We start from the raw sequence: 18554 nt of genomic DNA on the forward strand, positions 1-18554 counted from the left end.
AGATCAGTAAAAAATCTGTTTAAAGTTCAAATCAGATATATTATTTTGTATCTTTAAACCAAGAGAGTCTTAATCATACATTATTACAGGTTTTTTTTAATTGCTTAGGCAAATTTCTTAAAAGTTGCAGTTCAGCAAGGTCCCATCATCATTGCTTAGGTCAAGACAGTCTAATGAACTGCGTCAGTATGACAAAAGGACAATAAAATTGGGTGTCTTTATGTCATTGAGACTTACATATACACCCAATAATGAGATCAAATATCCTCTATAAACAACTGAATAAACTCATGTAACACAAACAGAAGTTTCAACAGTCTATTCAGTATCGCTTATGTAACAGTAATGTCAAACTGAAAGCAGAGATGTGAAAGAACAGACAGCAAATGTCTCAAACACATGGAAATAGGGAACTACTCACTTAAGTGCACAGTAGCCTATTCTTTCAGCACGCACTATAGTTCATAAAGACAAGCTATACATGTACATATAATGACTCAGAAAATGAAACTGGTAGTACATCCATTAGTGAGTGAAAGAAGTGCTTTAGTGCTTTAAAAAGCCTAAAGCCCTGACACACACACACACACACACACACACACACACACACACACACACACACACACACACACACACAGAGTTTCTCTGCAGGTCTCAAGTGATTCTCTTCCTGTGAAATAGGAGGCAGGGTGTGGCCGGCCAACTCAGGTAACAGAGTGAATCATGTTTCACGCCGCACACTCATTAAACGAAACTCCGACAGGGAGTGACGACACCCCACACACAGGCCCACACATACACACAAACACACACACACACACACACACACACACACACACACACACACACACACACACACACACACACACACACACACACACACACACACACACACCGGGGCCAGTAGAAATAATAACAGGGGTTACAAAGCAGTAGAGCAAAGGAGTGCAGTGAGTTAACTGAAGAGGAGAAGTGACTTCCACCTCCTGTTGTCGACTCTTTCTTCTCTCTCAGCACACAGCAGAAGAGAGAAAGAGGAGGGTGTGGCAGACACACCTGATTCACTACACTTCACACTTCATACACACTTTACAACACTAGTAAGTATAGTCACATGCTACATAACACCAACAAGAGCATATTCTCCCATGGGATTTACACGCTGGCTTGAGACGCGGAATATGCCATGACAATCATAACAATGACGTAAACCAAGGGATATACATGTATCTGAAGCAAGATCTAAAACCAGAGGAACACATTTTTAGTTGTTTCCTTTCATATCAACAAAAACTACCAAGTGAGAAAAAGGGGCTGCGTATATACTTCAAGAGACTTTGATTCTTTGTCACAGTCAGTGAAGGTGATCTAGTGAGCAGATGCTGCAGTCAAGCCAAGTCAAGTCAAGTTTATTTGTACAGCCCACATCTACACACAATCTCTCAGTGTGCTCTGCAGGACCATAATAGCAATGATTGCAGACCCAGCCCAACAACTGTAGGAAGACAGAGTCAATTCTTCAAAAACCCCACAGCACATAAGGGAAAAACATACAATAAACCTCAGGAGGAAATTTGAAGAGGAGATCCCTCCTCCTCAAAAAACTGTGGGAACTGACTGCAACAGGACAGGGGAAAAAAGGGATGAAGGGGAAAGTTTTAACAATTAGTAGAAAATCTAAATAAAAAACCTGGATAATAAGATGTATGTAGGAGGGGTTTTGGTTAGAGTCTATAGGGCATCATGGAGGATGTGTAGTCTGGCTGACAAAGGTCATGGTAGCAGACGCTTTGAAGGTTGTGGCCCATAAAAAGTGGCTTCGACACAAGACTAATGCTGTTTAATCAGGGCATAATAACCATAGCACAGAACAGTTTGTGATAATCTGTTTCTTACTTGTGCAGTATAACATTTGAGAATAATCTCTTTGAATACTTTAATACTAAAAGGAAGCACAGTTAAAGTTGTTGGCATATCTTCTTTCATTTTAAATTATGTTTTTAGAACAATGCTGTTTGCAGAAAGAAAACATTATAATAATCAAAGCCATCAGTATATACAAGCTGACATTAAAATGTTTCTATACTGTATGCTATGCACTCCTGACAGTAGAATAGTAGAATATGCAACTATAAATAAATAAATAAAGGCCAAGTCATGCACAAAATGTGATGCAGAACTAGTCTTAAAAAGTGGGTCTAGCTCATCAACTCATAACATTTCCAAGTTCATCACCAGGAGGTTCAGCTGACAGTGTAATACAACTGAGACACTACTGATACCTACGTCAATGGTACAATTTAGAGCACATTTCAGATAATATGTACGTATCCACAAAATGTCTATTTATTTCCAACAAGAAAATAACATTTAATGGCTGACTTCCATTATTTGCATCCATCAGCAGCTTTTGGACTAGACTGAGATACCAGGAAAACAACACATAGTCGAATATTTTCTGATTTCATGTGCTGATGAGGACTGTCTGGATGCGTTGAGTGTGCTATGGATTATGGTATACTGACAGCAGGCTTGAAACGGCCTTTGGAACAGCAACGTTTGTCGACAAGTTGTGATGGGGTGGCAGAAACCTCATGTTTCCTGAGTAATGGTTTTAACAGCTTAGCAGAGCGTTCAATTGTGTTACTGTATGTGTGGCTCCCAACATATGGCTGTTCTAATCTGGAGAGGGTTTATGGAAAATTCACAAAGTCAAAGTGAGTATGTGTAAGCAGGGGGGGGTTGGGGGGGTTGGGGGCAGGGCATGGGGCACCACACGGGCTGTGTCCATAGCAACCAGGCCCATGTGGTGTTGCATGAGGGAACATGAGATGTAAAACCATGGTGATGATACAGTCCAGGACTATGTGATGGGGACGGCTGCTGTCACATGAAATGCATTAGGAAGTAACCAGAGATAAAAAAAAAAACACTTACAGAAGCAAGCTGTTTGTCATTTGTTCATTTTTTAAGTAATTTATCAGGAATGAAAAACACTGGTTTCAGTTTCTCATATGTGAGGATTCAGTTGTATTGAATATATATAGAAAATATTTGGGGTTTAGACTGTGGGTCCGATAAAGCAAGCCATATGAACATCTCATCTTGACGAACTCTTTATTAGGGCTGCAACCGACAATTGTGAATCATAATCATTGATTAATCAGCCAATCATATATCTGAGTAATCAAATCAGAACATAGTGGAAGAAGTCCCTCACAAGTTCCCAGAGCCGAAGGTGACGGCTTCACATGTATAGTTTTGTTCGACCAGCAATCTAAAACTCAAATTTATTCCATTTACAATGATATAAAACAGAGGAAAGCAGAAAATCCTCAAACTGGAGAAACTGGAAACAGAGAACATTTTACATTTTTAACTTTAAATGATTTAAATGATTATCAAAATAGCTGGCGATTCTGTAAATCAACTAATCATTTCAGCTCTAGTTGTGACTCTTTTCGCTATATTTTAAGGTTTCATTGTTTATTTGCACACCCGGAGGCTTACAACCCAAATAACAGTAGAAGTGATTGTTCTGTTGTTAGGAAGCTAGAAAGAATCTTGGATTAAATGGCAGCGGACTCACTGGTGTGCAGTCTGAAGCACGTGCTGCAGGCAGCTACTTCTACTTGGCCCTTTTTAATAATTCAGTACAGTGACCTGACCACTACTTACTGCTCCACCACGTTTCACTTGTCATTTCTTTGAGTTGTGTTACATTTAGTTGCAAGCTGCAGAAGAGAACAAACAGATCAAAGGGCAGTTGATTCTAATGACCACAAGGTTTAATGAAGCCCAACTTTAAAGCCAGACAAGGTTGAGAGCCCACCTGCAGTTCACCGCAGACTTAAAAGCGAGATGGTTCAGCTACCCAGCAGTGTGGGTCTGTGTGGAGGTGTGTGCTCAGGTCTCATCTAAATTATTCACTCTTTTCAGTACACAAGGCTTCAATGCATCCTGTGTTCATGTGTGTGTGTGGGTCTGTGTGCATGGTGAAATTAGATACAAAGGGTGTTATATAATAGGAAAATTTAAAAGGAATCCTGTTGTGCTTCTGTGTGACATGGGTGGCAGAAGAGTCCCTATTTTTGTGGTATAAAAACCAAGTCTGTGGCCTGGAGCGCTGGCCGGAGATCAGAGTACAGCTCCTCTGCAACGGTTAATGAGCTTTTAAATAGATAAATCAGCTTCCTTCCTGTTCCTGTCAATGCAGAGTGCACAGGCATGCACAAATAACTGCACGTGTAAGCACAGCGACACATATGTGCGCGCGCGCACACACACACACACACACACACACACACACACACACACACACACACACACAGCGTTTCCCAGCGAATCAGCCATTAAGGATGAATGCGGTGATATTTTGTATTTTCACTTATTGTCAACAAATCCAATGAAAAGATCCAAACCAGCAATGAACTGATCCTACTAACAAGTATTATCAGTGTGTCCAAACATCAGTGAGCCACACGGTTTCACTGGGTGACATATTCCTTCATTGTGACAGGGCTCCACCTGACACATGAAAGATATTTAATTTACTACCATATATGACAGAGCAAAGCGTCGAATCCTCACATCTGAGAATCTGAAAGTGTTTGGTATTTCTGTTTGGAAAATTCATTCATCAAATGATTTGCTAATTCATTTGATCGACTAATCGTTTCAGCCTTAGATCCCACATACAGCATCCAGCTGCCATAGATACTTACTTGTGCACTGACTGTACTTTAATCCGTGGATGAAAATAGTCCCCAACAAATGGACTATTTAGTCCTCTTTGAGTAATGTTTCCTAGAAACTACAATGTCCAGCTGTTTTAAGAAATACAAAAATAAACATATTAAATATTTGTGAACCATTTTTATAAGAATGTATGTCTTACAAATGAACGAAACTGAAACTTATTGAAAGGGGGACTAATGCATTGTTAGTCTTTTTATGGAATTGTTGTCAATAAAGCATTGAAAGCCGCTTGCATCTTATTTATTTTGCTTTGGAGGAGAACTAAAATAATACAGCAGTAGGGGGGGAAACAGGCAGTGGTGGTATCAGGGTGGGTGAGAGAGAGAGAGAGAGAGAGAGAGAGAGAGAGAGAGAGAGAGAGAGAGAGAGAGAGAGAGAGAGAGAGATCCCCAGCAGCAGTCCTGGCCCAGAGTAACTCACAAGCTAAATGAGCCAGGCGTGTTGCCCCCTGATGCTCTGTGACCTAGATTGAGAGACGCAGGCAGGACTGTAATCTCTCATTCCTCTCCCCCTCCCTCTCTCTCTCTCTCTCTCTCTCAGTATGGAACAGGCTGCCGAGATGAAAACCTGCCTCTCCTCCGCAGCATCGCAGACAGGCAGCAGGATGGACGCCAGTCACTACAAAATCCACACATCCACTTATCAACCCGGACAGTTACAGCAGAGAACGAGACAGCAATCAAATTAAGGAATACAGAAAATGACCACAAATAACTCTGTAATCTGTGCCGAACTGTATGCTTTACTGGACATGTCATACATCTATAGTTACACACACGTATACAATGGGACTGTGTGGATGGTATTCATCATAGGATATGAGTGGGGCTGTGTATCATTTGCAATCTATTGATGCTAGCGCTGAAATGACATCCGAGTTTCAACACCATAATGTTTTAAACCATGCTTGCAGCATTGCTCTGGGGACGGCAATGACAGTCTGTTGGTCGGTCTGTCTGCTGACTACTATTGGATGGGCCGCTATGAAATATGGTGCAGACGTTCATGTTCCCCTCAGCATGAAATGTAATAGCTTTGGTGATCCTCTGACTTGATCTAATGACATCATGTGTTTATTTAAATGTAGGGATGCACCGATTCTGGGATAATATCGATGTTTAAAATAACATTGTGTTTTTGTTGTTGTTAATTATTCATCCTTTGTGCCAGGGAAACAAATAACATACGAGATAAGCATCCCTGCCTTGTTGCACCTCAGTCTATTTCTCCTCTCATCCGAGATGTGAGATGGAGAGCTGAACAGCCGCTCACTGTGTGTGCTGCTGCACGGAGCACATCGGTATTTAGGTCCAATTTGTGCCGGTGCTGGAAAACGAAGATGATTATTTCTCCAATATCCGAGTTGGAAATAATTAACAAAAACATTTAACCTGGGCATAACTGCGGCAACACAACAGATAAACATCGGCCACTGACAACAGTGAATTCCATCTTATTTGCTGAGAGGCCGATGTCAATCAACTAGACAAATATTGGCAGATACCGATGTTTGGCTGATAAATCAGAGCATTTAAATGTGTCCAATAGTTTGCTTTCGGACCAAATATTTGAAAAATGAATGACATTCTCATCAGCCTCTTTGTGTTAAACGCTAATTAGCATAGTTAGCATGCTAACAGACAGTGAACAATCTAAGCATTATGCCTGTGTGTTGAGTTAGCTCAAAGTATTGCTGTGCCTATGTACAGCCTCACAGAGCTGCTAGCATGGCTGTAGCCAGTCTTTTCGCGTTTAGGGCTTCAGACCGAAGACGACACTGTGTTAAAAACGTGCAAGGGTCTGCGTTGGTGAAATACGATCCAGCAAGTCCAGTTGGAGTAACAGATTATGTGTTTAAAGGCTGATCAGCAGCCAAAAAACTGCAATCTTCACAAATGTTAAACGCTCTCTAAACACAGACAGCTGTGCAATAAAATATAGTCTGAAGTTGGCGAGATTATTATTCAAATCAGCACAATGAATGTGACTAGGCCTTTGATGCCAACTTTCAGTAGTTGACAGTTTTCAATATGTGTGACGAACACAGTCCTGCGATCGATGTCATGCACTGCCAGTTCTGTTACGTGAACAACATCTATACAAAGCAGATCATCTCTGGTCATTTTCACTCTCCGTCTCTGGTCACCCACTCACATACACAACATAAATACAGGAGCTGCAGACACTACGATGCCTGCATGCTCCCTGAGCAGCTTAAACAGTTGTGGTTCAGTGCTCTAAATTCCAGTCCGGCTCAATCACCAAGACTTTGATCCCTTCAATGGCTTTCTTTGTGTCCTTACAGTCACGGAGGTTAAAGTAGGTGGAGTCGCTCTCTTTCTCTCTTTCACATACACTTGGACACAAATACAGACAAATACACACACACATACAGACACACACACACACACACACACACACACACACACACACACACACACACACACACACACACACACACCCACACTGCAGACCACAACTATTGCTGTGAAAAAAGTGCTGATGCATATTTTCTTCTGTTTGTTGCTAGGAGAGTCCGGGGACAACAATGGGGTGATTGTAGCCATGTAAAAGATATCCATGAGAACATTTAAGACTCTTTGGGCAGCCAGCTGCTGCTCGCCATGTCCCATCAGCGTGCCGCCTGAGTGCCACCAAGCAGACGGCGATTGCACTTCATCGATACAGGAGCGGGGCATCTGGACAGCAGCGCTGAGCCTTTTTACTGGCACAACGGTCGCCACCGATCTAAAGTTACAGATGATAGAGCTGTCGTTGCTCCCCAGCTGAGGGAGGGTCACTCTGGGGGTGTCAGCTTACCACTAACTCACTGTTTAGTCTTAAAGCACTAAAAACTGTCACAGGTAACTCTGACTGCACTCACACTCCTATCAATACAATCAATCGGTTGCTTCAGTCTGCGCAGAGCAAAGCAGCAGCAGTTTCCAAGCTGTTACACAACAGAAAGACTGTAAAGAGACGAGTGATTATTACGTTGAAACCTGATAGGCCTATATGAAGAGAATAACTTGAGACTTGCCCTGGACTTGACGACCACTAGTGTTGGAATAATTAGTTAATCAACAAGAATGAATTGTCAACACTTTTTTGTTTTTCTGTTTCAGGGTGGGGAGGTCCGTTGTGTAAGTCTGTGGCTTCGTCTCCTGACACATCTCTGGATTTAATGCAGTCTTTTGTGTGTGTAAATAAAAATAAAAAACATCTGAGTAATCCTCTTTGCTTTATATCACTGTAAAATTAATATCTTTCGTCTTTGAAAAAATGGACATTTTTCATTATTTTCTTTAGAAATAAAACGGATCATGGAAATAGTTAATGCTTGTGTTCTACGTGAATTTAATAAAGTGAATTTAATAAAGTTAAAGTTAAAGTTAAAGTTGTATCTTCTCATTTTATTACAGATATTATGATGTCTCTAGAATTTGTAATTATTATAACCAGGTCTGTTATTCTACATTTTCATCAAAGACTCACTATTTACACTCCATGGCACTTACATCAAGGGACTATCAAACCACAGAGCTAAAATAATACAATCTGTTACTAGACTCAACTTGTTATTAGAGCGTAAACAGTAAATCAACAGAAAGTTAATCTGCAACTATTTTTACGTCATTTATCAGGCAAAAATGTAAAACATTTGTTAGTCTGGACTGTTATCAAGCCATCTGAAGACCTTTGGGTCTTTGAACAAGTGATGGGCATTTCACTATTGTTTCAGCAATAATCAACAGATTATTTGATAATGGAAACAATCATAAATCACACTAATATCCAGTAAACACCGTCAAGGTGTAGCCACTTGTTTTGTTCCAGTTATATAATTGGCACCAGACTGTGTAAACACTCTGACCTGGTTTGTTATTTTCACTTAAAACTTAAGTGATAAAACTTAAATCTTGCTTCTCAAGACTTTACACATTTGAGTAAATTTGACTTTTGCAATCATAACAAAATCAAGCAAAAGTCAAACAACCCACCCCAGGTTAATTAACCTGTTACCATACCTGCCTACATCCCATCCAAACAAGTGCGTTAGGTGTTGCAGGATAAATATTGTTGTTATTAATCTACCATTACTGTATTCCAGTGCATAATGTACACAACGATTTCCCATCATCCACTGCCTCCCATGTTAAGTGAGTTGAACACAGAGTGAACATTCCCTCTCCATTATCCAGCCTCATTATCACACAGTTAATTGGTGTCTATTATTAACCAGAGCACACACACTCAACTGTACAGCAGTGCAGGTCGAATCCTACCACAGCAGCCACACTGTGAATTTGACTACTAAATGACATATCACGAATGACACATGGTCAAGGTAAACTGACACCTTCAGGTAGTCTATTAAATAAATGGGTAATGCTTTGTTAATTAACAAACTGGAACAAGTGACAAACCATTGAGCTAACCTTTCTGTTAGAGAAAGACTGCCAGATAGATTGTCTATTAAAAGCTTCAAACACATGTCCTGTGAGATTTGTTGCTTTTTCATGAATGAGAGAAAAATATTTCTGGCTCTGTTACTATTACTAAAATTAATAAAAAAGGCTGAACGAGTGCACAGTAACGATGGCAAACTGTTTCCACTTTCTCGTGTGATGTGAAGTTTCACCTGTCCTCCAACATGCAGCAGGACGGCTCCAGGTATGTGTGTGTGTGTGTGTCTGCACTGCAAGAGGGACTGAGGCATTATTAGTGGCCCATACATCCCCCATGCTTGGCTCTCCATGTGAAACATAACATTACTCATCCACCCCCGGGCACCTGAGATCTGCACAGCACCAATCAAGCTGCTGCACTGTGATTCACAGTGTGAGGAGGAGACTTGCATAACAGCCAGCACCATATTCCCATTTCCCACAGTCATTCGTATAAAACAAATAACCCTCCTATATCTGCTGCGGTTTCTGGGTTCAGTCTCAGAGAGCAGCAGCACAGCTGAGTGTCTGAGGGGCCACAACATCATTTGGTGTCCACTGATGTCTGCGCTCGCGCGCGCGCGCACGCGCGCACGCACGCACGCACGCACACACACACGCACACACACGCACGCACACACACACACACACACACACACACACACACACACACACACACACACACACAGGGCCTCAGGGATGGCAAACTTGACCCATTTTCTTCCACAGGAGTCTATATGCTTAAATAGCTGTGATGATGAGCAATGTATGGCACATATACAGGCAGATAATGTGGATCATAACAAGAAAATGGAGGAGAAAAAAAGACTTAAAACACACTAGATTTGTAACATAAACATTTGTGCAAAGCATGTAACGCAATTAATGCAAATAAATAACACATAAAACAAACACATCAATGATACTTTGTGGAGAAATTGCAGCTTGGAAAGAAGCTCAGAGTTTTTTTTTTAATCATTTGTTGTAGTCGTGCCTGGATCCACTGCAGCAGCACTGAGTCTCACCCAGCTGACACAGGACGCTCCGTTTGTGGCTGATTTCATATCAAACACGCTCAAGATCCACTCTTAACTTTCCGTTTTTTTGCATGCATTACCGCCACAGCTCAAACCATCAAACCCCGCTCCCCGCTGGATGGGAAGCTTACCTTCGGATAGCTCCAGATCCAACTCCGCCAGCTGGTCCCTGACCTCTTTAGGCAGAGCCGACAGATCAACGCCGCGGTCGGCCATCGTTGGGAGCACAGCAGCCTGCGGGATGTGTGTGATATCTCGGATGACAGCGGGGCACAGTCCAGCATGAAGCTAAGAAATAAAATCAGGATGTAGTAGTAGTGGTGGTGGTGGTGTTTACTCCATCTTCGCGACTCCCCGACACCGCCATGACTGTGGGAGATGGGAACAACTCGCCAGAGGAGTCTGTCAGTCACATGACCAGGGCTGATGGTAATTGCTGTGGCAGGATGGTGGGATGAAGCGGACTCTCTGCTCCCTCTGCTGTTGTGTTTTTACAGCTGAGAGGCGAGAGATAGAAAAAAAACAGCAGCATTCCTCCGGATGCATCTCACCTGCCACCGTCCCCTCAGGTGGGAAGTCGCCCCAGTTTGAGCCTCTCGTTAATCACCATTACACTGGATTCACAGCTATTCCGAACAATAAAAACTCCTTAAGATTGTTTAACATTCCCTCTGTTCTGGAGGGGTTTCTATACTTGTGTCTTTAACCATTTGGAAGAATAATATTCTGTCTGTTTCACAATATACAAATAAAAGACTTTAAAACACTTTTATCAAGTTGCGCTCAAAGATGCACCCAAACAAAGATGGCGGCCAGAAATGTGTCCACTCTCAATTTGTACAACCTGAAACTAAAATAAAATGTTTTGTGAGAAGTTACATGTATCCATGTTGGTGTTAAGCTTGATAGTTAGCTTTGGTTTTATATTTTTTAAATCAACTAATGTACTTCTTGTGCCATATAAATATTCTGTCATTGGGAAGATAATTAAAGTCTTAAACTTGCTCTAGTTTTTGGCCACATGGGGGCAGCGGAAACAAACTTTAATGCAACATTGACATTTTTATTAACTTTTAAATTAAATATAACAAACACTTGTCTATTTACACATCCAGTTGATACAGAACAACATTAGCACCCCTTTGAAGTTGTGTTTCTGGCTATGTGATGTTCACTCTCCTTTTAGTCTTTACCATCAGCAACTCCTCAGAGAGATCTTCAGCCATTCACGGTCTCTGGGCTGGATCGCATGTGGTCCTATGATCCATTTTTGTGGAAAAAAATAGATTATTGTTGCTTTAATTTTAGAAATACATTCAGATCAATTGCCAGTAATGTTTAACAACCTTTTTTTAAGATCCCTGGGTATTTATTCTTCAGAAAAAAAAGGGTGCTTAGCTCTGTGACTTGAATGTAAAAGTAATACATGAAAGGCACAAAGTGTGGATAGGTGAAAACATGCTGATGAGCTTTCCTTTTTAATTAATTTATTTTATTATTTGCCGAGACAATTTATTCATTAGTCGAGACTATACACAAGTAATTTTTCCCACCTCGAGGCCTGAGTATTTGACAAACTCACTCCATTTGAGATATTTTTTCCCCGTGTGGTTTAACCTCTGTTAAACAAATAAAAGGGATCCTCTTTAACAAAATAAAAAGGGACATACCATCACACAATGGAAAAAGCTTAACATGCCCACAGAAAAACCAATAAACATCTTAAAACAATGACATGTTATAAAAAAACAAGACACACAAGGGGAAAAAACAACATGATAGTCTTGGAAGTACAATACGGTATAAAATAATCTGCATTTTAAAACATAAATTTCAAAAGAAGCACCTTGCACAAGTATTATGTCTACTTCATGATACAAGACGGCTTTTCAAATGTTGGAAAGCACCCAAGACTAGGACATCTGTAATTCTTTACAGACGCGCTCTCATCACCAATCTCATTCATTCACATTTCTCTGGTCACCTCATAACTTTAGTTTTCAACTGAAATAGACCAAACCCCTCTCAGCAGCTGGGCTACACATGTCAACTATATGCAAGAACATTGATATTCAATAGAAAAATATATTGCACTACTCTTTCCTCAACTGAAATGCCAGGGTAAATGATTTAAAATCTATTATGTTTGATTATCATTTAAAGGCCCTCTAAAGCTAACCATTTCAAGTGTTACATTAGGACTGAGGATGGAATCCTTACATAACAAGGAACATTTTTGCATCAATATGTTCATGTTATAAAACAGAAGAAAAGCAGATCAATAAACAGTGTTGTATGATGAAGCACAAACAAACAGTGGTATTCTTCAGCCTTGAGTAATCCATGCAGTCAATAGGGTTTGATACACACGACAAATGTAATGACCAAATGGCTTAAAAAGGGTGGTAAAAAAAATTTCAGGCACACACACACACACTCAGGGTAAACTGTGTACACATTGACAATTTGGTTTGTTATGCACTCAGCTGACTAAACCGTCATGTATATTTAAGGAGAATTAACTCAAAAGGGAAACAGACAGAAAATGAACAGGACAGGTTTAAAAGTAAACAAGAGAGAGCATTAGAAACACTTTTCAGGCTGCCTTTTACTGCAATCCACTAGACAATCTCTCACTGTACTTTCACCTCATCGGTAGAACATGATGTCAATAACCAGTATCAGGCATACAAATCTTTTCTTACAACTGAAAAATACAAGTAAAATTATCAGTCTGGAAAGCAACCAACCTCATCACAGCCAGTGTGTGGGACAAAGTTGGATTGAAGCTGCATTTTTAAGTGAAATAAAAATGAATGATAAATGAGACATTTTCATTCATACGTTTCATCCCAATCTAAAACCTTTTACAACTGTCATAACTGAACAAGAAATGACCCCAAACCCTGCAGAGTGAGTGTCCGACGTGTAATTCATATTTACATACAGAGAGTGACGAAGCTTCTCTGAAAGGGGAGCCTGCTGGGACTGGAGGGTTGACAGAGGCACTGTGCCGTGTCTTTGTGTGATTATCGTTGGCTGTGAGGGGAGGAGAGTATCTTAGTCTGGGGTGAGGGTTGAGGGCCGGTCCCTCTTTTCAAACACTCTGCACCAGTCCAGCCTCCAAATGCCACTCGAGTTTATACTGGCTACCCACGTCAGCGCATCATCTTGGGGCCGACTGCGACTGCGTCGCCATGACGATCCCTCCCGGCTGACCAGATCCCATGCCGGCCAAAACTGACATAGCCACCGCCTCTGCAGCGCGAACGCTCAGCCCGTTGATGGTGGCCCCCGGACTGGAGGCCGAGGCGGGGGGTGACGGCCCGTGCTGGATAACTGCCGCCGGGGAGCCAATGGGTTCAGTGGAAGTATCCCTGGAGGTTTCCTCTCCTCCTGCAGCTAGAGACAGAGACAGTAACATTCACCCTTAAGAGAGGTGAGCAGTAAGAAGAATTCATTAGATGGATGAAATGACAGATGGATCCTGACAAAAGAAATAATACAGTGCAGGAAGCTCATTGGTCGGTCCACGACCTTCAATGGTTACCTAAGAAAGCTGCCTTCTTCTGCATTACAGTAACAGGGCAGTCTTTGTGGGCCAGGAGGAGCTGCTTCAGCTGTGCCACCTCATTCCTCAGTAGACTTACTTCATTCTTATGGAAACAAAAGCACACACACATCATTCCCAGCATGCCTCATCTTGTCACATTATCAAGGAGACCAATCTGTGAGCATGTTTATGTTGCAGACACAACCCTGCAGTGAAAAATGGAAATGGAAGACTAACCGACAGGGAGACATTCATGTTGGCGAGATCGTCTGCCTTCTTCTCCAAAGAGTTAACCCACAGCTTTCGTTTTTGCCTGCAGCGGGAGGCGGCCGCTCGGTTTCTCTCCAGGAAACGCTGCCTCCTCTCGTCAGGGTCCATTTCTGTAGCTCGCCGCCGCCGGCCTCCTGTTGGCTGAGCAGGGGACACCTGGGGAATTTGGGGTGGGCAGTGAATACTTTTTGGCTACATGTCCTGAGTTTTGCAAATGTTTTTTGCTTTTCCTTTAAAAAAGGGACAAAAATAACACAATGTAAAGTGAAATCCAAAATGTTAATATTACCACGGTAGACCATTCAAATGTTACGGTACAGAAAATAATTATTTGTAACCACATTCATCACAGTGCAGTCCAATATCTCATTGAAAAATTGCCAAATATAATTGAGATTCATGTAAAATTATGACAATGGATAATATAAAGAATGGTGGGTAAGAAGAAGGTGAATAAGAAGGTGTGGTCTGGAAGAACCCTACTCACTTGTTTAGGTTATAGGGGTGAGTTTCAAGTGATATTCAAGACACATTTGGGGTATTACTTTAGGGTTCCATGTCATTGTAAACATTCACATTAATCAAATGTTTTCTGTACACTGTAGACATTTATGTTTGTGATCCTAGTGAGGATCTGTATGTAAGCTTATATGCCATGTGTATTACCTGGGGTTGGGCAGGTGATGGTGCATCAGAGTTTTGAGAGGGTTGCTGGCTCTGTTCCTGCCGCTGGGGGACAGCAGGGATGGACCCTGCACCTCCACCAGCTCCATCTTGTGCTCCTGTGCCCTGATGAGTTAAAGCTGCCTTCAGCCGCTACAACAAGACACACAGACAACACTCCATGTAGGTTATTTAATGTTAAGCTCACAAAAAGAGCTGGTAAAAACAGGGATGCAAATTCCACCACATAATACAACCCATTTAAAGTGTAAAAGCTATTTTACAAATATAAAAAATTACACACGCCATCATGATTGATAATCTCACCATCTTGGTCTCCGAGTGTAGACTGTGTAGACTATACCCAGACGGGGAGGATGACCCACTGCTGGCCCCGCCAACTGGAGGTCCTGGAATCCCAGGGATGTTAGGCACTGAGTTCACCGGCCTCGCAAGCTCCACATTATAAGAAATGCAGAGAGAGAGAGAGAGAGAGAGAGAGAGAGAGAGAGAGAGAGAGAGAGAGAGAGAGAGAGAGAGGAAAAAAAAACATGGAAACGGGACATGGTAAATATAAAATAAAAACATCTTTTTTCCCCCTAAGTTTTGAAAATGACTTACAGATATAACTGAGGTCATCTGCACAGGACTTGGCAAGAGAGGGACTGTCTGTCCATTGGGGAGGTGCCTCACCAACGGATAAGCACTTGTTGGGGAGCTGTTGATAAAACATCAGATACTTGTAAATGGCTGCTGCCCCATTCTGTGCCCACTGACAAAATACAGATTAAGACACAGGTTGATTAAGTATTTCATTTCAAGTGCTCATTGTGCCTAGCCTCTCAAATACCAATCAAATGGCAGTTAGAGCAACAGAATATGCGTATTAATTTCAGAGGGATTTCATTTTATCTCTCAAAACCAGCAGCCTCCACCCACACCTTCCTCCTCTGCACTGTGTTATCAGTGGATGATGAACAAATAAATAAATAGCTTACCCAAGCTGTCTGTTGGAGGGTGGAGCTTGCGTGATGACAGATGTTGGAGATGGCAGAGTTGGGTGAAGTGAGTCATTACTCAGGTGAAGGGGAAGAGAACCTGGACGCACAATGGTTGGAGTGGGGGCAGAACTTGCCACAGGTTTTGTGTTGATCTCCTGTTGACAAATCAAAAAATACAATCGTTTTCCATTCATAAATGTATTTTGTCTGAATGAACACGGACCTAATTTTTGATGTTAAACTGGGATACACAGTAAGTCTTAATCAAGTGTAATTCTGTAAACCAGCTTGCTGACCACACAAAGACACAGTTTGTGGCAATGTGTTGTACCTTGCCTCTCACCCTTGAGTCCCCGCTGTCATCTGACATACTGGACGAGGAATCTGGACTTCCAGGAGAGGAGGAATCCACTTGTAAAGGACCCTCATCCTCGTCTTTCACTTCAGATGGTGTTTGTAGAGGTGCAGCCTTAGAGCAGAGGGCAGTAGATGCAAATAAGCCTTTAAATAATAAAACTGTGACAGACTTTTTATCTGGTAACCAGAGGAAACCAACAGTGTGGCATTCATTCATTGTGCACATTCATTCTTTTTCTCACCGGGTGTTTTGTCCTCTGCTCGTCTTCGTGTGCTTTGCAAAACTCCTGTTCAAAGGAGCTGGCCAGCTCATTGAATAGTCCAACCTCCTCACAGTTCTTCAGGAAACGTGTGGGTGTGGGGGTCTGGTCTACAAAAAGACCCCCCAAAACATATTATCTTAGTCAAGAGGGTTACAGGATAGAAATATCTCCTTCCACAAAAGACATCACAGGACTGTTTCAATACAGGTATTCAGAGCACTAACCACTTACTCCTAAATTCAGCTTTATTTAATAAATCAATGATAATGTTATTACCTGCGATGATGACAGAGTCTGTTCTGGCAGGCCCAAATTTTAATGTCATTTCATGCTTGTGTTTGTGGACTGACAAGTGGTCTTCATTTGTGAATCTCTGCAACAACAAAAAAACAAAACAAAACAAAACACAGGAGATAAGACAAATATAGTATAGTATTGATGTAAAGAATATGAATTGTAGCATCTGTCAGTCTACGGTGCTGCTGACAAATGACAAAGAATTCATCAGTATAACTTAATTACAAATGATGTGAGATGAATAACACTTGCATTCTGTGCAGATGGGCCACAGTGAGGTAGGGCACTATAAAAGCAATCTTATTTGTGCTTGATCATTTTCTACTAATTTGGCTTTTGTACTGTCTTTAACAGTAAAGTTAACTGTAAGCTAAATAAGTAGTGAGCCCGTGTAAAGTTCGATTTGTTTCCGATTTCTGGGCTGGATGATCATGGGTGTCAAACACAAATAGCGTGAAAGAGAGGGTTATTGCAGATGTGCATATGAAATAATGTGTAGAGAACTCCTACCTGCCCACATCCAGGGGCAGTGCATACAAAAGGTCGATCATCCCCCATCTCAGACAAATGTTCTGCAAAAGAGAGCACAAAAAGCAACTTGTTATCAGCTTTGTTCATTAAACAGCTGAGACTCGAGTTAATAAGACACAAGATTTCACTGTTAATGATCAGATGCTATGTATTTGAATGATCTATACTGGCGTTAGACCACTGATAATTACACACAACAAATCCCCAGAAGCAACTGGTTCAGCAGAAAATATTCCAATATCACTGTTTATTATTTCGGCATATTGTCTTGTGTTTTAACTTGCTAATGTGTCAACCTACAGCATCATTCTACATGTCATGAGTGTCATACACCTGTTGAGAGGAGAGGAGAGGAGAGGAGAGGTCTGTTTAGCGCCATTAACTGCATGTGCTCACCTGTCACCAAGAACGTCGAAAAACATGATAACACAAATCCTAGTGACATCTGGTTAGCAGGTAAACAGGCCGACGACTGTCGACCTGTTTGGAGCATTTGCTCAGGACTCGGTCGATAAATATCATGGACTAACGTTAGCGTTAAATGAGAGGATGAGGCAGCAGAGCCAGAGCAAGCTACCACGCAACTTGCCCCACGGTGTCATCAATGCATTGGCGCTAGCTGGCTATCACTGTCGAGGTCGTCCTGCTATGTAGCTAGCTAGGCGGCTTATGTTACGGACTGTGGATAGGTTAACATTAAGTGGCAATTATTTGACTCTATGAGAGATGGGCCTTCAACTAGCATAACCTTATCGCTAACCACACCAAAACACCTTGTTTCCGAAACCTGACAGCCGTGTCATTATAACGAAGGTGGAAGCAAACATCATGTGCACTAGTTACAGATAAAACACGCCTGGCAAAGCGACATTGTTTAATGGAGCTACCAGTCACAACACAGCTAGCTAAGCTAATGCTACCTGCTACCCGAAGCTTCCCCTGGCTTTAGCTACCTTCTGAGTTCACAGGTCCGCCAAGTTAGTGGCTAACATAAACGTTAGCACGCTAATGCTAAAGAGAGCAAACCGAGCTACGGTCGCATGAAAACACCACGCGCGCCTCATGAACACTGACTGAGAATATTTCACCCAAATGTGACATTTTACGTTAGATGATCGGAAATGTGACTAAACTCACCCGACGTTTGAACAGCCTCTTTGCTCCCCCCTCCCTGCTCCGGACAGTGCTGCTGTGCTGCTGCCTGCTCGTTGTTGACACTCTGACACTGCCATTAGCAAAACATCGCGAGAGCTACAACGTTACACAGTGTTACGTAACAGGATGACGTCGGGGGGCGGGGACGTAAACGTGATGTCGAATTCAATATTTACCTGCATCTTTAAATATACTCAGATTATTTATTTATATATATATAT

The 18554-nt window shown here is 41.7% G+C and overlaps 2 protein-coding genes across 9 annotated transcripts in view; both read right to left on the minus strand.

Moving 5' to 3' along the window:
- Positions 1–10603, minus strand: part of dip2bb (disco-interacting protein 2 homolog Bb) — a 40172-nt gene extending 29569 nt beyond the window's left edge. For all 4 annotated transcript variants that reach the window (XM_051413916.1, XM_051413914.1, XM_051413915.1 and 1 more), the window contains exon 1: positions 10375–10603. In XM_051413916.1, coding sequence (XP_051269876.1) covers positions 10375–10459 — 85 coding nt within the window. In that variant the 5' untranslated portion in view covers positions 10460–10603. The remainder of the gene's footprint in view (positions 1–10374) is intronic.
- A 1110-nt stretch (positions 10604–11713) lies between these two features.
- atf7b (activating transcription factor 7b) lies at positions 11714–18421 on the minus strand. Of its 5 annotated transcripts, none has more exons than XM_051415573.1 (12): positions 18316–18421; positions 17158–17219; positions 16627–16723; positions 16330–16457; positions 16062–16199; positions 15728–15885; positions 15351–15447; positions 15057–15185; positions 14733–14882; positions 14034–14222; positions 13794–13899; positions 11714–13645 (listed from the first exon to the last, which is right to left on the minus strand). In XM_051415573.1, exons 2-12 carry the CDS (start codon positions 17203–17205, stop codon positions 13410–13412), a joined length of 1476 nt encoding a protein of 491 aa, XP_051271533.1. In that variant the 5' UTR covers positions 17206–17219; positions 18316–18421; the 3' UTR covers positions 11714–13409. The 5 variants fall into 5 exon arrangements, with proteins under 5 accessions (XP_051271533.1, XP_051271532.1, XP_051271531.1 ...); XM_051415572.1 differs by lacking the exon at positions 18316–18421 and adding an exon at positions 17575–17722 and having other exon boundaries at positions 16074–16199; XM_051415571.1 differs by lacking the exon at positions 18316–18421 and adding an exon at positions 17575–17721.
- Between the last annotated feature and the right edge of the window lie 133 nt (positions 18422–18554).

This window comes from Dicentrarchus labrax, unplaced genomic scaffold (genome assembly GCF_905237075.1).
Source record: "Dicentrarchus labrax unplaced genomic scaffold, dlabrax2021, whole genome shotgun sequence".
NCBI classification, from domain to species: domain Eukaryota; kingdom Metazoa; phylum Chordata; class Actinopteri; family Moronidae; genus Dicentrarchus; species Dicentrarchus labrax.